Below are 20,076 nucleotides of genomic sequence, written 5' to 3' on the forward strand. Positions count from 1 at the left end.
CAACTTACGACCGGTTTAGTCCTCGACTTACGACTGGTTGGGGTCGCGGCATTAAAAAGGTTGAGAACCACTGCTTTAATCTGTCTGTTGCTGACTTCTAATACATATGTATGTGTGCACACACACACATAAGCATATATACATGTATGACAGTTTAATGATTGGCAGACTGTGAGCATCTAGTTTATTTGCGGTTTGTCTTTGCTACTGACTTCTGCTGAACAAGAGCTAGAATAGCACTTAAGATGTAAAATACAGTGCGCCTTACGGATTCAAATTAACACATTCCCACTCACTGGGAGACTAATGGAATTTGCAAATCCCCTATTAAGAAGTTTTGCAAAAGACTACATTTCTCCACTTAAAGGCATAACTTTCAAACCGTATCCTGTATGTGGTTACTGGAAAAGAGACAAACAAAATCCTTCCTGGAGTTCAAAAGAAACTTGAGAGAGATTTATCTGGGAAGGCAGCTGGACAATATCTGGCACGGTGATGGGGGATTTCTGTTAGCTTCAAAGCAGGAGTTGTATTTCAAGATTTTGCATCAATGACATTTAACCCCCCATATGAACTCTCGTAATTATTCAGCCAAATTGGGAGGAGGGTGCCAACAGAAGGGAACATGTAAAAATGGGTAATATTTTTGAAAAAAAGAGTTTTGATGAATTGCAGAGTCATCAAAATAAGGAATATAACCTATGTTTAATAGAGAAAATATTGGGATAAATGTCAAGAAGCTTACTTTATTTTTCCTTTTGAAAACTAAATTGTTAGTTGCTCAATTTAAGAAGCGTTTGGATCATTTATCAGTTGAAAAATGGCACTGGAAAACTTGGTCAGTAGCTGTATTAGAAAACATCTCAGATAAAGTTCATGAGTTGAAGAAACAGGAAGGTCAAATGTTGTTCCACAAGATCTGCAAGAATTATCTTGTTTCATCAGTGATAAAAATTTTTTTGTCAATTTACTGGATATGTGGGAATTATGATCTGCAACGGAAGTAGAAAATATTGAAGATTTCAAAAAAATTTTAAAAATGTTTTCTGTTCGTGATTATTTTCTGGTTTTAACACTTTTCTGATGTGTTTAATTATGTCTTGGTCTTTTTTCCCCTTGAAGTAACAAAATAGCTTCCCTCATTCCAGGTGGGAAGGTCACAAAAGACCCCAGGATGCTGCAAGCATTGTAAATACATGTTGGTTGTCAAGCACCCAAATTTTGAGCACATGATCGCAGGGACTCTGTCACAGTCTTAAGTGCAAGGACCAGTTGTAAGTCACTTTTTTGCAGGACTGTTTTTAACTTTGAACATTCATTAAACGAATGGTTGTTAAGTTGAGAACTACCTAAACAGACCATCTAATAGACCGAATGACATTCCAAACTCAGGGGAGTCCAAAAGACCAAGGTTTCTGACTGTGAAAATTGATACAGGTAGTCCTCAAGATACGACCGATCAAGTTATGACAGACCCCCCCCAAAAAAGCTAGTTATGACTGGGAGGCTGTTAAAGCCTGTAGGTCTTGACCTACTTCTCATCCAGCCACCCAGGGGATTTGCAGGTCTCGGCCTGTCCCTCAGCCAGCTCCGGAGCCCAACAGCATCCAATTTACCTTTCTGTTTTTTTCCAGAAATGATGCAAGGCTGATGCCAGACTCAGCTTTCTTACAGAAGCGGAATGCCTCATGGCAGGGGTGTCAAACTCAATTTCATTGAGGGCCGCATCAGCATTGCGGTTGCCCTCGGGGGCCGGGTGGGTGCAGCTACTGGATGGGCGTGGCCTACTGGGTGGGCATGGCCAGCTCTACATCGTTCATGTCAAGGGTGCCTGTGGGGGCCTGGGCAGGAGTGGGACAGATCTGAGGGTCTCTGGCAGAAGGGGGTGGGACCGGGGCAAGCACCAAGGCATGGTCCATTTCTTCATTCCTCTCAAAGGGTGACCCCTCCCCAGCATGCACCCAGGGGGCGGGACTGACACGGCAGGAGCTGGTTCCTCACTGTTTCCAGACGGCCTTGTGGAGCTAAGACTGAATGTGTTTCAGCATAGATGGCCACCACAAAATTGTACATTCGCTCCCGGCCAGCTTGGGCCAGGGCCAAGGCAGCGGGGGCCGTTCCGTTTCCAGGATGGCTTCGCGGGCCACATGAAACCACTTCACGGGCCGCATCCGGCCCCCAGGCCTTATGTTTGACATGTCTACCTCATGGCAACTCATGCTATTCTGCAAGCTGATAGTATTCTCACAATTATTTTAAGGAAGTTCCACAAACTCCACAAACAACTGGAGTCACCAACAGGCTTCTGGGTATGAAGGTCGTTAAGCGAGACTGCCTTGCTTAACAGCTGTCCCTTCATGCAACCGTAATGGGCAGGCTCCATTAGGGTTGCATCTCGAGGACCACCTGCAATGCTGTTCCTGCAATCTGTTTACTGAGGGGTCCTTGGTGCTCTCTGAGCTTGGCTGATTTCTTGCAGACGTTTCATTGCCCAACTAGGCAACATCATCAGTGCTAGTGATCAACCAAACTCGGAGAGCACCAAGGACTCCTCATTTCAACCCTGAAGATAAGATAACCTTTATTCTTATTTTTTTACTGTCAGCACAACGGCACACTTCAAAAATGAAATTTAGTTGCCCGCTCTCAAAGTGAAACACATACATGACGCACAACTAAACGTACTTTATACAACTTATGTATAGACCCACACCCCTACGTACATATAATAAATAGATATTAAATACTGTCCATCTTGAATACATAATGGAAGGAGGAAGCTTGAGAGTTCGCAAAGTTAATGCTGTATGGAATGAAACTCTGGCTGAATCTGGACGTTCTGCTTCGGATACCACGGAGCCCCCTCCTCCCAGAAGGTAGTAAGGAAAACAAGTCATGAAGAGGATGTGTGGTGTCCCAGATGATCTTGTGGACCCTGCTCAAGCAATGCTTATATGCTTATGTCCTGGATGGGAGGGAGGGAACTGCCAGTGATCTTTTCGGCCATCCTCACCATTCTCTGCACCGCCTTCCTGCCTAAAGCAGTGATGCTTCCATACCAGACTGTGATGCTGTATGGACTACAAATATTCTCCTTTATTAATATGTTTACATCAATTTATGCAACGATGAAGGATGCCTTGGTTACAGTAGGTCGGGTAGGCAACCTTGGCTCTTTTATGACTCGTGGACTTCAACTCCCAGAATTCCTGAGCCAGCCATGCTGAGGGGAAAGGGAGAGTTTCCAAGCTGAGCCATGCTGGCTCAGAAATTCTGGGAGTTGAAGTCCACGAGTCATAAAGAGTCAAGGTTGCCTACCCGTGCAGTAGGTGGACAGAAGAGGAGATCTTTGTTAGGGCCTGTCGTGAATCTCCAAAACCAGGTGCTCACTGCACATTTTCCAGAATGCAACTGGCAGCCACGGACAACCTAACCCCCCTCCACACACACATTAAGCTGCCGAAACATGTTCTTAATTTTTTTCCTTAAGACTCTTGAGATATAATCAATTTGTCTGTGGGTTGAAAAAACACAATTAAAACAAAAACCTGAGGGACGTTGAAGGCTTCCAAGGTGAATAAAAACTGTACACAAAGCTTTTCATTTTTAATAAAACATCTTTTTTTACAAACGGAGAATGGTTTGCACTGAAACATTAGTGTCAGTGCTGGCAGGCTCTCCAGAGGTGCCGAGCCTATAATATTGATAATTCCTAGATATTACCTAGGCCCCAAATTTTGGGGACGGTTGATCTAACAGCGCCACGGAGCTTCAGTGTTGGAGACAATTCCGTTGTCTCCGATATTGGTGCAAAACATCTTATTCAGGACCAGAACGTGAGGGAATCTATGGATGAGGGCGCAAGAACTGCCCTTTATCATTTTTATACAAGGAAAACGACATTTCTGCAACCTTCTAATCATCTGGTTCTTGCTTTTCTTCTTCGCTGATCCTTTCAGTTTCTTCCAATTTCCGTCCTAGAGATTCTTCAGAGAGAAAAGCTTCAACTTTCACATCTAAGGCTTCACTAGTTGAACTTCGAATGCTCATACTTGTTACAAAAGGACCTGAAACGAGTGAGAGAGAGAGAGAGAGAGAGAGAGAGAGAGAGAGAGAGAGAGAGAGAGAAGAGGAGAGGAGAGGAGAGAGAGAGAAGAGAGGAGAGAGGAGAGAGGAGAGAGAGAGAGAGGAGGAGAGAGAGAGAAGAGAGAGAGGAGAGAGAGAGAGAAGAGAGAGGAGAGAGAGAGGAAAGAGAGAGAGAGAGGAGAGAGAGAAGAGAGAGAGAGAGGAGAGAGAGAGAGAGGAGCCAAAAAGGAAGAATTCAGCTTATTTTTGTGGATGTTCTAACACTGACATCATTGTACGTGATTAAAATTCAGACACTGGCAACTGGCATGTATTCATGACGGTTGCCGTGTCCCAGGGTCACGTGATCCCCTTTTGTGAACTTCTGACAAGCAAAGTCAATGGGGAAGCCAAATTCAAATAACAACCGTATTAGTAATTTAGCAACTGCAGTGATTCACTTAACTATCGTAAAATGGGCAAAACTCACTTAACTGTCTTGGTTAGCGACAGAAATCTGGGGCTCAATTGTAGTCGTAAGTCAAGGTACTTGTGCTTTCCCCCCCCCCCAAACTCTGCAAAAAAAACCAAAAAAAACAAAAAACCACACCCCCTCAACAAACCATTCTAATCCCTGTGTGTCCTAGGAGTTGTCCTTGCAGAGAAAACAGCTTAACTGATGCCCTCAAAAACTGGAACATTCAAAGTCAAATCCTTGAAAACGGTCACATATCGTTCTGACGCCAAAACAAAATGATGCGTCTCTGCCCTGACCTTAAAACAAAATTCTCAGAACCCCAAAAACATTTTACTTGGAACTCAAAACATCTGATACGGTTCTTTTCAAGGTTGTTCAAAACATTTCAAGATAGGAACTTCCTGCGCAAATGTTTCCAAGCCCAGGCTTTGGCAGGGAGAAAATTATTTTTCTAACGGAATAATTCTGCAGGAAACAAAAACGGGACTTCTCGGTATAATAATTTCGCCACTTTAAAGCAGAAGGTTATTCTCAAAACTCCCAAACAACTTCTTAAAAAGAATAAAATGGTTTCCAGGAATTTCACTCCGAAGAAGGGAAGTTAAGATTGCTTGCAGATGGGAAGCAAAATTACGAGCAATATTGTTAAGCAATTTTTGCGCCTGACATTGTTACTGTTTTTTAATTGCTTAGTGTGGCAGTACGTGTTTTTTTTACTGTTTTCTCCTTGATGCTAGCAAAATGCTTCTCCCAATCTTATATTCATCTGAGTAACATCATTAGCTATCAGCACTGATTAAGAAATTTTTTTAAAAGAGTGGCTCACCGTATTTCGAAGATTTGTGTTTACAAATGTCCTTAATAATACTGTCCAGATTGGCAAGTATCTCATCATTAGGCATGTCCAGCTGAAAAGGTTAATGCAAAAATAAAGAAAAACAAAAGATTAAATGCCGTCAGATTTATAAAAATTGCGGGGACTGGGGTAAATACTTAATCAATGCACTGGGCTTTTATTTAATTTAAAAAAAATCATTATTTATTTATTTAATTTATTTATTTCATTTTCTCATCAATTAAAGGCTGCAAGGCCTGTTAATATCATTAGTGTCTTTAGCCCAGTAATACTGTGTTGTTAAAAAAAAAGCAATGGTATCTTCTATTTTTATTCAAATTCAATCACTGTAAATGTATAGAGCAGTATTTCTCAACTTTCTCAAGTTTTATGCACTTCAACTCCCAGAATTCCCTAGCCAAGGGGGAAGTTGGACAACTATCTTGGTTAGCTATGGAAATTTTTGGGCTCAATTGTGGTTGTAAGTCAAGGACTAATAGTACAGATTTATTTCATGGCCAGCTTATTAAACATTTCAACCACAGAGAGTGAGAAATGGCCATCTGTTCAGATTTCAGCAGCAAATAAGAACGACAACTAACATGGATGAAATCTCACTAATTTTGTCTTTCTTGCCTGCAATTTTAATCAAACTTCCACGAGAGAACAGTACTACAGCTTGTGGCAAAACTTTAGCCACTTTAGAATATTTTAACTTAAAACTGGAGTTCCAGAGGTGCCGTCTGATTCAAGCCTGTGATTTAGAGTATTTTAAAACCAGTTTTCAGGATACGTCCTCTTGCAGCCTGGTGAAAATTATTTAAGTACTGAAATAACAACCAACGAGGAAATATTACGTGCAGTTCCTTAGCAATAAGTATTATGTACATCTACCTTTTGTGGATATTTCAGACAGGAAACGCTTCTATTAGCAAACCTGTACTGACTTGCTAAATATTCCCTAATAGGTTGCACTACTGTGTTCTGCTGAAGGACTTATTTAAAAAAAAAGAAGCAAAAATACAAACGGAAAGAAACGAAGTAGTGCGTTGGTGCCTATTTTAGGTCAAACATTAATTTTTAATACATGATTCAACTCCTGTAAGCGGAACTCACGGCCAACTCATTGGCCAAAATGCCTTGTGAAACATACCATTGCGAACGGTGTTTGGATAAGGTTGTCGTCGGTCACTGAATACTCGTGGCAGGCTTTGAAGAAATTTAGCGTCTCGGCGATATTGTAAGTAATGGTACCTGTTTTTTTTTAAAAAAAACAACAACCCACAAAGTAGAGTTAAATTCATCTTACATATCCTACATCCAGCATGGAAGCAAAGCAGCTGTTCTGCCATTTCTCTTTCCAACTGGGAAGAATTCCAAAGGACGATGGGCCGAACCTTGCCACAAACTAAAAGAATGTGAGTGATTCCATGGACACAACGGAGCTTCACGGTCACTGCTTATAACAGAATAATAGAATTGGAAGGGACCGTGGAGGTCTTCTAGTCCAACTCCCTGCTCAAGCAGGAGATCCGATACCATTCAAGTGGCTGTCCAGTCTCTTAAAAGCCTCCAGTGATGGAGCACCCACAACTTCTGAAGGCAAGCCATTCCACTGGTTAATTGTTCTCACTGTTAGGAAATTTCTCTAGTTCCAGGTTGCTTCTCTAGTTTCCATCCATTGCTTCTTGTCTTGCCTTCTGGTGCTTTGGAAACTAGGTTCACCCCCTCTTTGTGGCAGCCCCTCAGATATTGGAAGACTGCTATCATGTCACCCCTAGCCCTTCTTTTCATTAGACTAGACATAAAAGTTTAATATGTTCCTAATATCAATAACAAAAAACAAGGAAATGTCATTGTTTACTGATTGATAGTTGGTATGTATGAATTATTGAAGTCACTTCTGTAAGGAAGGTATAATGAAGAAATTGCCCTTTACAGTTCAATCCTATGTAATCCCATTTCATCTAATGCAGGGGATCACCAACCCCCGGGTTGGTATTGGGCCACAGCTCGCTTGGAACAGGGGCCATACAAGTGGCAGGGCAGCATGCGCATGCAGCTCCATTTGCGTGAGTGGTGGACACTTGCCCATGTGTGTGAACCTCCATTTGCGTGAGTGGCGGACACTCGCCCATGTGTGTGAACCTCCCATTAGTGTGAGTGGCAGGCACATGGAACCAACTCATCTCTTCCCCCCCCTTGCTAGTCTACAACGCCAGAAAAATTGGGGACCACTGATCTAATGGTCTTACCAACCTATAGTGAAGAAGAATTTTTTTAAAAATTAGATCCTTAAAAAACATTGTTCGAGTGATGAACGCTTTGTTACTAAAACATATAAACTTTTATTGAAATCTGATGCAGAAAAACAAGTGGAAGAATGTGTAATAAAATGGGATAAAAAATTGGGGTGCAATATATAAATAAAACAATAGGAGAATACGTGGGTGAAAGATTGAACTTTGCACTGTGTTATAATCTTAAAGAGAATTTTTCTATAATTAGGTACAGTTGGTATTTGTCACCAGAAAAAAAAATGACTAAAATGTATAAAGGTACTTTTAGCGTACAGGTTAATCCTTGACTTATGACCACAATTGAGCCCAAAATTTCTATTGCTAAATGAGACATTTGTTAAGTGAGTTTTGCCCCGTTTTATGAACTTTCTTGCCAGAGTTGTTAAATGAATCGCTGACTGTAGTTGTTAACTTAGTAACACAGTTGTTAAGTGAATTTGGCTTCCCTTTTGACTTTGCTTGTCAGGTCACAAAAGGTGATCACATGACCCTGGGACCCTGAAAACGTGAAAAAGAGGGGACTTTTTATCATGTTAAAAACGCTAAAAAAATAAGAATTCAAATACAAACGTAATTCAGAAGATCTTAAAAACTGATACAAAACTGACACCAGAGATACTCCTTTGGGGACAGGTGGACGAAGAGATGGAAAAAAAACATGGTACTTTGTTTTTATATACGATAATTGCATTAGGACTTTAGGATTAGGATAACAGCATTAGGACTGGGCCCAGTGCTCTTCAACATCTTCATCAACAATTTGGACAAGGGGATAGATCAAATCTGCAGACAACACCAAGCTGACAGGAATAGCCAACACTCCAGAAGACAGGCTTAGGATACAGGAGGACCTGGACAGACTTGAACACTGGGCACTATCTAACAAAATGAAATTCAATGGTGAAAAAAGTAAGGTTCTACATTTAGGCAAGAAAAACCAAATGTACAGGTATAGTACAGGGGGTACCTTGCTCAATAGTAGTAACTGTGAGAGGGACCTCGGAGTCGTAGTGGACAATCACCTAAATAGGAGCCAGCCATGTGCTGCAGCTGCCAAAAAGGCTAACACAGTGCTAGGCTGCATTAACAGAGGGATAGAATCAAGATCACGTGAAGTGTTAATACCACTTTACAATGCCTTGGTAAGGCCACACTTGGAATACTGCATCCAGTTTTGGTCACCACGATGTAAAAAAGATGTTGAGACACTAGAAAGAGTACAGAGAAGAGCAACAAAGATGATTAGGGGACTGGAGGCTAAAACATACAAGGAAAGGCTGCTGGAATTGGGGATGTCTAGTTTAATGAAGAGAAGGACGAGGGGGGACAGGATAGCCGTATTCCAATATCTCAGGGGCTGCCACAAAGAAGAGGGAGTCAAACTATTTTCCAAAGTGCCTGAAGGCAGGACAAGAAGCAACGGATGGAAGCTAATCAAGGAGAAAAGCAAAACACTGGAAGTTTTTAAGAAGAGACTGGACAGCCATTTGTCCGAAATGGTATAGGGTTTCCTGCCTGAGCAGGAGGTTGGACTAGATGACCTCCAAGGTCCCTTCCAACTTTATTATTATTATTATTATTATTATTATTATTATTATTATTATTATTATTATTATTATTATTTATTATATGCATAACAGTGGAAAAAATTGATATTACCTATATGGAAGAATGGATGGTGAAGTTGATGGTGTTACTGAGATGGTGAAGCTGACAGTTTTAAATTAGAGAAAATACATTAATTTTATTGATTGGAAGCTCCTTCTGGATTGTTTGGGTGAAATGGGAAAAAATGAAATTATGATATATGGATTTGATGATTAGAAAAAGTAGTAGATAGTAGAAAAAATAAAAGTTATGTTGCAAATTTAGACAAAGATCTTAAGATAAATTTATATTTATATGTTGTAAAATACAGTTGGAAGTCACTTCTTTGTATTTCTTTTTCTTTCCTCTGGTTCTTCGCAATTTGCTTTCTTTTGTTCTTTATTTTTTTCTCCCTCCCATTAGTTGTTGTTAGTTTTTAATCTCTTTACTTTAAATTTTTTTAAAAAAAGGGTTTTCTTTAGAAAAAAAAAGAAACATCCTTTTCTTACCGTTCTTCATGGAAGGGTACTTTTGTTTCAGAAAATTCCTTAAAGGATTAATTTTTGTTGTTATTTCAGGGGCGGCGATATAAAAATCTGCCCCAATTTCCTCATTTAAAATCTGAAAAATAAAAAAAAGGAGATTGCTCATGATTTACCATTCTGGCAGTTATGATATATATGCAACACAAGCACCTATATAAAAAAAATGGATTGTTTTTATATCCCCTTTGCAACTAAATTTAAGAGCAATGAGCCGACACAAAGTGAACAGTATTTTAGCTTTTCCTAAAATGCAACACGATCTCGTTGCAACCCTTTAAATTAAATGGATGGAAATTTCATCTTCAAATTTCTAGGTTGCGTTCCAGGGTTCATCACCACCTGACAACTATCCTCAAAAGTAGGCATGTTCACGCAGGATTTTTGGAAGCTGCGGAAGCCGTGTGAGAATGCAATGCGGTCTCCTGTGGCCACCAGAAATTGTGCGAGAGGGCCAGGCTCTCGTGCGGTCTCTGAAGCCTCCAAAAATAGTGTCAAGGAATTGCGTAGCAACTATCCAGATTAAGTCAGAGACACTAACTAGCACAAACAGGTAATAATATTTTTGTGTTCCTTACTCATGCATGAAGCAATCTACTCCTTGATTGGTTGCCATAAGCCTGAAGGAGAGGCGTTTCCCTTTTTTCCCGCCTTTTTTCTCTTCCGTGTGTTCTGTATACTGTTTAATTTACCTCATGAGATTCCTGTGTTCCTGACTATCTTGTGTTTGTTCTCTCTGGATGTTGATAAAGACTGTTGTAAATTTGAATCAAATTTACATGGATGGGGCTGCTCTTGAAAACCATCTGGAAGCTCAGGGGAAAATGTGGCGTATAAAAGAGGTGCAAATGCAGTTTGAACTTTACAAAGGTGTAAAACACAACGAATCTTATAGGGTCAGAGACACCGTGAAATATGAAAAAAAAGAAAAGAAAATAGTAGTAGTCCTCAAGTTATGGCCACAATTGAGCCCAAAATTTATGCTGCTGAGTGAAACATTTGCTAAGTGAGTTTGGCCCCACTGTATGACTTTTCTTGCCACAGTTGTTAAGTGAATCATTGCAGTTGTTAAGTTAGTAACCCGGTTGTTAAATGAACCGGGATTTCCTATTGATTCTGCTTGTCTGATGGCTGCCAAAAGGGGATCACATGATCTCAGGACACTGCAAACATCATAAATATGAGCCAGTTGCCAATTTTGATCACGTGACCATAAGGATGCTGCAACAGTCATAAGTGTGAAAAACGGTCGTAAGCCACTTTTTTCAGTGCCGTTGTAACTTTGGTCACTAAACAAACGTTTTTAAGCCAAGGACTACCTGTATACAGGAGATAGATTCCCCCCCCCCCAAAGTCATTTTCCAACTTAAGCAAGAAATGTTAAGTATTCCTCCTAAGTTAATACAAAGAGGACATACATTAGCAACAGAGAGTTCTAAAAAGAAAGTAAACGTTTAAAAATAAAAATAAAGCTCTACACAGCAGTTTCAAAGAATTCACACTGCGGCTTGATTAAGAGTTGGGGGAGAGAGCTGCAAAGCATGAGAGTAGAACTGTCTTTTCAGTGGAAGACTTTCAAAAATCAGAGAATTATATTTTGGATACAGAAGTTAATTTCTTAAGTCTCTCAGCAGCTATTGGTTTTTCTTTTTAGTTCCCCTTAAGAATAATTTATGGCTACGGTGATTTGTTGTAAAATGTATGCAGAATATCAGGGGAATTCCTAAGAAGCCAGAGAAAAATCCAAATAAGATTTCTAAAAGTCAAAACAATGGAAATTTTTTTGTGATTTAGATGAGTCTTAGATCCCATTATAACTAGATGAAACAAACCAATTCTCGGCTGCAAATAGGAGAAATCTTGTTTATTGCTAAAACAGCCTAGTGACCATCAGTTGCAGGACTCAGGTTTCATTTCAACAGAATTTATATCTTCCAGATGCCAAGACTTGACACATCTACACAGTATTCTGAAGAGAACCCACCCAGTATCCAGCCTATGGTAGATTAGCAATAGCACTTAAGACTTATATACCACTCCATAGGGCTTTACACTTTACAGAGTCAGGATATTGCCCCCAACAATCTGGGTCTTCATTTTAACAACCTCGGAAGGATGGAAGACAGAGTCAACCTTGAGCCAGTGAGAATCGAACTCCTAGCTGTGCGCAGTGAGTTTGCTTACAATACTGCATTCTAACCACTGTCCCACCATGGGAGGATGGCAGGGCTGAGCCAGTCCTAAATTCTGATCCCAGAAAAAGTTACAAAGAACAAATGGAGCTTATTTCAACTTGAGATTAAAAATGCACGCGTATTTTAAATACCGGATTAATTAATTCGACTCCTCCTACTATTGCAGCTCCGTGTTCGGATGCTAGATCTGCTTCTTTGGGATCCTGAAAGGAAAATAAAAATGATTTAGCCAGAAGACACCGGGAATACTGGTAGTCCTTGATTTAACGGTCACAACTGAGTCCAAAATTTCTGTTGCTAAGTGAGACAGTTAGGTGACAGTGAGACAGTTATGCCCTCCTGTGGTCCCTTTCTTGCCACAGTTGTTAAGTGAATCACTGCCACTGCTAAGTTAGCCACAAGGTTGTTAAGTGAATCTGGCTTCCCCATTGACTTTGCTTGTCAGAAGGTTGCAAAAGATGATCACGTGACCCCTGGGACGCTGCAACTGTCATAAATACATGCTAGTTGCCAAGCGCTTGAATTTTGATCATATGACCATGGGGATGCTGCAACGGTTGTAAGTTGGAGAAATGGTCACAAGTCACTTTTTTTTCAGTACCGCTGCAATGCTGAACGTCAGAAAAGGAACCGTTGTAAATCAAGGAATACCTGTACTGAATATTTCTTTGCATATTAGCACCCGCAAAGTCAATGGGGAAATAGGCAGGGAAGGTTGCAAGTTACTCTCATAACACTCCCAGCCTTCCTACATTTGCATCATACCAACCATCCCCTGGCCCAGGGATAGGCAATCTTGGCTCTTTTATAATTCGTGGACTTCAACTCCCAGAATTCCTGAGCCAGCCACGCTGAGGGGAAAGGGAGAGTTTCCAAGCTGAGCCACGCTGGCTCAGGAATTCTGGGAGTTGAAGTTCATGAGTCATAAAAGAGCCAAGGTTGCCTACCCCTGCCCTGGCCCTTCTGCATTTGCACCCTGCCACACCATCCACACATTCACACCCAACATTCCTGTGCTCACAAGCTCTCCCCCAGCCTCCCCTCCCCCTTCATCCCTCTACTCCTTACCTGGGAATCTCTCCGTTTCCCATTTAATAGCTCATGTGTCTTGGGGTTAGGATAACCATTGGGGCTGCCAAAATTGCAATTAAACATTGTGGCCACCTGACAACAGGCCTTACAACCCCAGTCGCAATTGCCATCATAACCCAAGGACTATCTGTATTCTTAATCTCACCTTCTCTAAGGATTTTGTTTGCTTGAAGGATTTCTATCTCCCATATCTAAGCGTGCATTAAGGCAGACCTGGGCATTTTACGGTCCTTGGGTGGTCCCAATCCAGCCCGTGGCATTGGGGGTGTGGATGAGGCGGGACATCAGCAGCATTGGGGTGGGGCATTGGCAGCAGGGGGTGAGGAATCAATGAGGCATCGGTTGAGGGAGCGGGGTTGTGTTGGCGATGGGTGACTCGGTGGGCAGTGTTGGCATCGTGGGTGCTAGCAGCATCAGGGCCCAAGCGGTGGCATCGGGGCCAAGGCAGCGGCAGCCCCCCCTAACAGTCCCAGTTTCTCATCTGGCCCCTTGGGAAAATTAAATTGCCCACCCCTGTAATAAGGGATACCCAAGATCCCTTTTCTATTTTCTCTAAAGTGCTCTTCTTGTTCTTCACACATTAAAATCAAATACACAATCTCTACACATAAAGGAAATACCTGACACCTTAAGCAAACCTCATCCACTATTCCTCATGTCTCAGGGGAACAGAGTGACGTTGCATGCCAATGTAACATGCAAGTGACTGAAGCATTTTTGACCCAATGCTCCATAGCTCACCTGTGTGAATACTAAAATCTTGGGGATGACATCTGTGAAACGGTAAGGCAACAAAAGAGTGCTAAAAAATGGCCCCATAGTTTTCTGGAAATATAAAAGAAAAAAGAAAAAAAATCCACGTTATCTGATTGAACAAAATAAGTATTTGACACGTGAGAAATTTTATATATAGCTATATAGATATAGCTATATAGATTATATATGTATATATACACACAATACTCATACATATACATTTTTCAAGCTGTCTCAAGAATGATTCTAAAGCTTACAGAACTGGATTCAAAGAATTTATTATAAATCTTTTTAGAAGCAGTGCCTGAAGGCACTTTTCACTGACATATTTGCTGTGCTTTAAATCAAGCTGGACCCTTTGATGTCTTTTAAATGTGTGAATTCCAACTCGGAGAATTCCCAACAACAGCCTGACTGCAGAATTCTGGAAATTGAAGTCCATGCATCTGGAATCTGGCATGGTTAAAAAACACATTTTTAAGTCTTCTACTGTTTGATTACACCTTGGTTTTATGTTGTTTATATTTCAATGATAGTAATTGTTCTCATGGAAAGATATGGCCTAGAAAGGCAAGTTAAATAAATGTATAAAGAAAAGAAAAGATCAGGATGCTTTGCTTTTTTTTTTCCAGTTTGTAATCTAATAATCTCAATAATCTTTTAGTACAAGTAACACCCACAGCAAGATGTTAAAAGTTATTTTTTAAAGAGATTAAAAAGGTACACATTGCAGAATCCAAATAACTAATGAACTGAAAGCATAAGCAGAAGAAAACAAGATTTATTACATCACTTCATATTTTGCAATTTCACTCACAAAGAATTCAAGGGAACTAACAATCGAAAATGCAAGAGTCCTCACTTGACAACCACAATAATTTTGGTCGTAAGACGTGGTGGTTAAGCAAATCACATGCCTTGACTTGATTTTCCAAGAGTTGTTAAGCGAGTCCACAATTGTTAAGGAAATCACATGGATGTTAAGAGAACCATGTGGGTGTTGAGCGAATCTGTTCTCCCAAATGGAAACCAGTAAAAAAAGTCAGAAATTGTAGTCATGTGATTGCAGGAGCTGGTTGCCTAACACCCAAAATACAACCACGTGACCACGGGAGGGTTATATATGCCAGGGGTCCCCAACCCCCGGTCCGTGGACCGGTACCGGGCCGCGGAATGCCAGCAACCGGTCCGCACAAACAAGCAAAGCCCAATCCGCAAGATGCAGGCAGCACACAAAACCACACACCCTCCGGTCCGCGGAAAAATCTCTCTCCACAGAACTGGTCCCTGGTGCCCAAAAGGTTGGGGACCTCTAATATATGCCAGTTGTAACTTCAAGAATGGGTTGTAAGTAACTTTTTCTGAGTCCATCAAAATTTCAAAATGTCATTAAACAACCAGTCGTTCACCCAGACTCATGGTTAAAAACATGGGACAACTCAAAAGAGTAAAAAAATACAACAGAAGTTTCTCCATCAGTAATGCTCTTAATTCCACCCTTGATATCTTGATTATTTACTTTTAGGGCTTTAACAATGTTGACGATTTTAAACAGTACGCAGAGAGAGCTCAATTGTTCAAAGCACCCCCTCATACAACACAAACCGAACCCTGGTTTTTCTCCAGTCTCATTTTATTCAACCATGCTTACAACTGCCAAAATATGTTAGTTTGTCAAAAATACCCTGACCGACAAGCTGATAAAGACAGCTCAGTCTCTGGTTATACTGTAATCTCTTCTGTTAATTCTTAGTGCTCGCAGTTTTGGTTTGGTTTAAAAGAAAAAAACTTCATTCGTAACAACATCTCCAAAATAATTCCAGCTACTAATGTTGTAGTAATGCATTAATCAGTATTCAACTAGGAGGGCATAATTTGTGTATATGTGTTGGTCTTTTTTTTTTAATGCACCTTTTTCTTTTTTTAATGTTTTGGTGGTTTGGGGTTTTTTGCTTCTTTTTTGTCTCTTTGGATTTTTTGGGGGGGGAGGAGTTTTATATTTTGTATTTTAACTTTGTCTTGAATAAAATATATATAAATTAAAAAAAATAATTTCAGCTACCAACTAAGGCTGTAAAAAAGAAGCTAATACCTTCTTTTCCGATGCCATATTCAAGGTGAAATGTGCATATAATTCCTGGGTGGCGGGTGTAAAATCCAGTGGTTGAAATTTCTTCAAAAGCTCTAAAGCCGCTTCTGTATCATAAATCTGTTTTTGATAGCACCAAGTCAAATAAACATCATCCTTTGGCTCAAGCGGTAAAGGCAATTTATAACGGTCATCTTTTTCCTTCAGCTCAGAGGCTTTTTTTTTTTCCTGGGAGGCTCTCCTATATTTCCTAGGTACTCTTTAAGGAAATAGAAACAGATTGTTTTATGCAACTCTGCTGAATAAATACTCACAATAATTTTTTAAAACTGGCATAGACCACCTTAGAGATGAGAGTTGTCTTAATCCATACCAAAACTAAGAAGAAAACACAACTTATAGTGTACTAGAAATCTGCTTAATTTAAGAAAATTATTTACTATACCCAAAGGACACTGGTGACTAGCTATCATTATTTTCAATTATGAGACATGCAGGAAAAAGAGAAGCAAAGACAAGAAATTAAATATAAATTAAAAGTGTTTTCACATTTGTGGATTAGGTCCCAAACTAGGAAACATTAAACAAGGTTCCAGATGAACTGCTTTCCTTTCTTTTTAATAAGTTCAGCTCCACTTCATGACAAATTTCTGGAACTAGAAATTTAATTTAAATTAATAATTTAATTGTTCCCTAACATATAAAGATTATGCCATTAATATGAGTAGAAAATATTTTAAATTACTAAATTTTAAACATTGACTATTTGTCTCGGTGAATGATTGTCAGAATGAACAAAATCTGACTTCCTTAATATTTTTAACTATAACTAATACTGCATGGAGCCAGCTTTTGAACATAATTAAAACACATCTACTATATGTTTTCAAAGTACAAAATATTATATTTATAAATGCCTCCCTAAGAAGCCAATGCATTTCACAATTGCCTGTATAGAGTACAAAAAACAGTACAAGAAACAGTTTGAATTTTACAAAATGTTAGATAGTATATTTTATAGTGGATAGTGTACTTTATGTAAGAATAGATTGCATATCTGAGATACTAGTGAGTTTGAAGTTTGTCTGGCCCCACTGAATATTTCTATTTATACTATTATGTACAGGTAGTCCTCAACTTAACAACCACAATTAGAATTGGAACATCTGTTGCTAAGCAAGACAATTAAATGAGTTGCACCCAATTTTATGATCTTTTAGCTGTGATCATTAAGCAAACCATGTTAAATGAATCTGATTTCTCCCAATGACTTTGCTTGTCAATGGGAAAGTCACAAATGGCGATCCTACAACCTCAGGACACTGCGACTGTCATAATTACATGCCAGTTGCCAAGTGCCTGAATTTTGATCATACGATTGTTGGTATGCTGCAATGGTTGTAGGTGTAAGGACCAGTCGTAAGTCACTGTTTTCAGTGTCATTAGGACTTCAATCGCTAAACAAATGGTCATAAATCAAGGATTACCTGTATGTATCTATGGATATGCATGCCCATCTGTGTTTGTGTGTGTGTCTGTGTGTCTGTGTCTCTGTGAGAATGTTTCTCTTAACTGTTCAAAATTAATCTCCCTTATTTACTTACTTTGCAGCATACTTTCTACTGGGAACCAGTAAGTTGGTATAACAAGGAACCACTGCAGGATCCCGAACAAATCTAGAGAGAATATGGCTAGGATTCTGAACAAAAACTGTAGAAAGACAAAAAACAGAGGGTGCATTCTTGAAATAACAATCCAAAATTGTTATACAATGCTAGTCATGTCACTTAATTGCATAAGTTGGTATCACTTTTCTAGACCAGTGGTTCTCAACCTGTGGGTCGGGACCCCATTTGGGGTCGATCGACCATTTCACGGGGGTCGCCAAGCAAGGCTGTCCGCCATTTTTTTGTCCGCCATTTTTTTGTCCGCGGGTGCCTTACCTCCCTTGGGCTGGGCCAGCTGGTGGTCGGCCTGCTTCGTCTCTGCCGCTTGCCAGCTACGCCTCGGCCGGCGCAGGGGGCGGAACCACGCATGCGCAGCGCTCCCGGGCAGGGAAAGTCCTCGACTTACGACCGGTTTAGTCCTCGACTTACGACCGGTTTAGTCCTCGACTTACGACCGGTTGGGGTCGCGGCATTAAAAAGGTTGAGAACCACTGTTCTAGACCTTTGCATCAGAAAAAGATCTCCACACAACACAGTTCTGATATTTGCAAGTACTGCAAAATGGTTTGGCAGAACTAGACTTTCCCATTCTCAAATTTAAAAATATATTTTGGATAACTACGGGATTTTTTTTAAAAAAGTAACATTACAATTATTTACTTTCATTTCATCTGCAGCCAAATGGTGGGGCACTGGAGAAATCAGCTTTTAGTTTAGAATTGCTCTCAGAACTGGCTGTATTTTATATAACAGCAGAATCTAAAATGTCTATTTCTTCAGAGGTACTTGTAGATGTTTTTTTTAGAATCATTCACTCATAGCCAGAGTGTATAACTTTTGATGGCTGGGGGGGGGGGGGGGGGNGGGAGAGCGAAAGTCAGTCAGCTGAAGGTATATCTGGAATTCTTTTTTAAAAAACCTGGATTTGGGGAAATTTGCTTTACTTTTAGATTTTGCACCTACTTCCTTACTTTAAAAGAGTTTCATCTGGTTCCTTGCTTTTAGCCATTATTGTCTAAATCTTGCACTGCTTTTTTAGCAATACCAGCTAATACCCCTAAAAAGAGATACTATGAACAGCTTACACGCCTGATTTACAATTAACAATTAATCATAAAACAATTAAGTAGCTTCTCATTCAGTGGAAGAAAAATCCTCTGTCTGGCAAATATAAATTATTTAAACTGCATATTTGATAATTATTATATTAGAATAGTTAATAATTATGTAAGCTGCCCAGAGTCACCTTATAGGGAAGTAAAAAATTAATACATAAAATTGTATACTGTATATTGTTATATTACAATATATAACCTATATAATCATACAAATTATGATGGTGAGTTCAACCAGCTGTTAATTAGATCCATGGCTTTGCTGGCTGGTGAAAGCCTCCAGGGAGATGACATGTTCATAGAATATTTATCATGTAACCCTAACCATATTAACCCTATTAGATATTAGCATAAATGTTTTTCATGAAAAACCCTACTTTCAGCCAATTTAAACAATGAAAAGAATATGATTTTTGCAAACATCTTTAAATATTTGGCAAGTGTTTAAGAAACGCTACTCTACATCCAAATGTCTATGGAGATTCTCAGTCATCCAGGTCACAGTTAACCCAAAGGTGCTTTTTCACGAGGCAACTGGACTTTCTTCAAAGAAAAACAAGAAAGTCCAGTTGCCTCGTGAAAAAGCACCTTTGGGGCTACTCTGCAGCAATAGCCGCATTCTAAACCCACCGTCCCGCTGGGGGTCGGGGGGAGCATAGCCATATAATACATTATTATTATTAATGTAAAAGCCCAAGATCTCCATTTTGGAGAGAAATTAAGCTGGGAAGGGAGGGGGGAAAGGGGGCTTCTACAGATGCGGTGCCCAGACTCTCACCTTTCTGGAAGGAGCATCGTACTACGGGCAGCGCCATCTTCGCCGGGAAAAAAAAAAGCGCAGAGGTGCGTTGCCAAAGCGGTCCGGCCGGCCACGGGGAGTCGGAAAGAAAGGTTCCGCTTCAGGGGCAAGAAAAAGTGGAACAGCGAGGTGGACAGCGAATTGTTGCATTAACAGTTGCGCAAGCAAAGGGTTATCTCGTGCTTGTTTGCTTGAGACTAAAAGCTTATTTGAAGCATGGCTTATTAGGAACACACCTTGCAGTCCTGCCAGTTTCTACTCCCTGTGGTTTATAAACCATAATTTAATAAACTATAGTTAGTTAAATCGTGGTTTCACCTGATGTGTAAACCCACCAGTGTTTGCAGTGGGTATTGTTTTATAAACCATGCGTTCATTAATGCTAATATGCTTTTCCATCTATAAATTATTGTAAAGAACATTGCAACATGAAAATATTCGTTATTTTCCAGAAATTACATTTCACATTGTTTTCAACGTTATTACAACTATTCAACTATTACAGTAGTCCTTGCTTACCAGTGGTAAGTGGTACTGGGAAACTGGGGCTGATGGG

At 40.0% G+C, this 20,076-nt stretch overlaps 1 protein-coding gene across 1 annotated transcript; it reads right to left on the reverse strand.

Moving 5' to 3' along the window:
• Nucleotides 1-3,599: 3,599 nt before the first annotated feature.
• On the reverse strand, nt 3,600-19,539 carry MRPL1 (mitochondrial ribosomal protein L1). Its single transcript, XM_015816380.1, has 9 exons — nt 19,500-19,539; nt 17,544-17,649; nt 15,943-16,198; nt 13,836-13,919; nt 12,134-12,205; nt 9,775-9,886; nt 6,532-6,632; nt 5,370-5,451; nt 3,600-4,067 (listed from the first exon to the last, which is right to left on the reverse strand). The coding sequence occupies exons 1-9, from the start codon at nt 19,534-19,536 to the stop codon at nt 3,916-3,918; spliced, it is 1,002 nt and encodes a 333-aa protein (XP_015671866.1). The 5' UTR covers nt 19,537-19,539; the 3' UTR covers nt 3,600-3,915.
• Between the last annotated feature and the right edge of the window lie 537 nt (nt 19,540-20,076).

Source organism: Protobothrops mucrosquamatus, unplaced genomic scaffold (genome assembly GCF_001527695.2).
Source record: "Protobothrops mucrosquamatus isolate PMUCROS unplaced genomic scaffold, P.Mucros_1.0 scaffold440, whole genome shotgun sequence".
Classification (NCBI taxonomy): Eukaryota; Metazoa; Chordata; class Lepidosauria; order Squamata; family Viperidae; genus Protobothrops; species Protobothrops mucrosquamatus.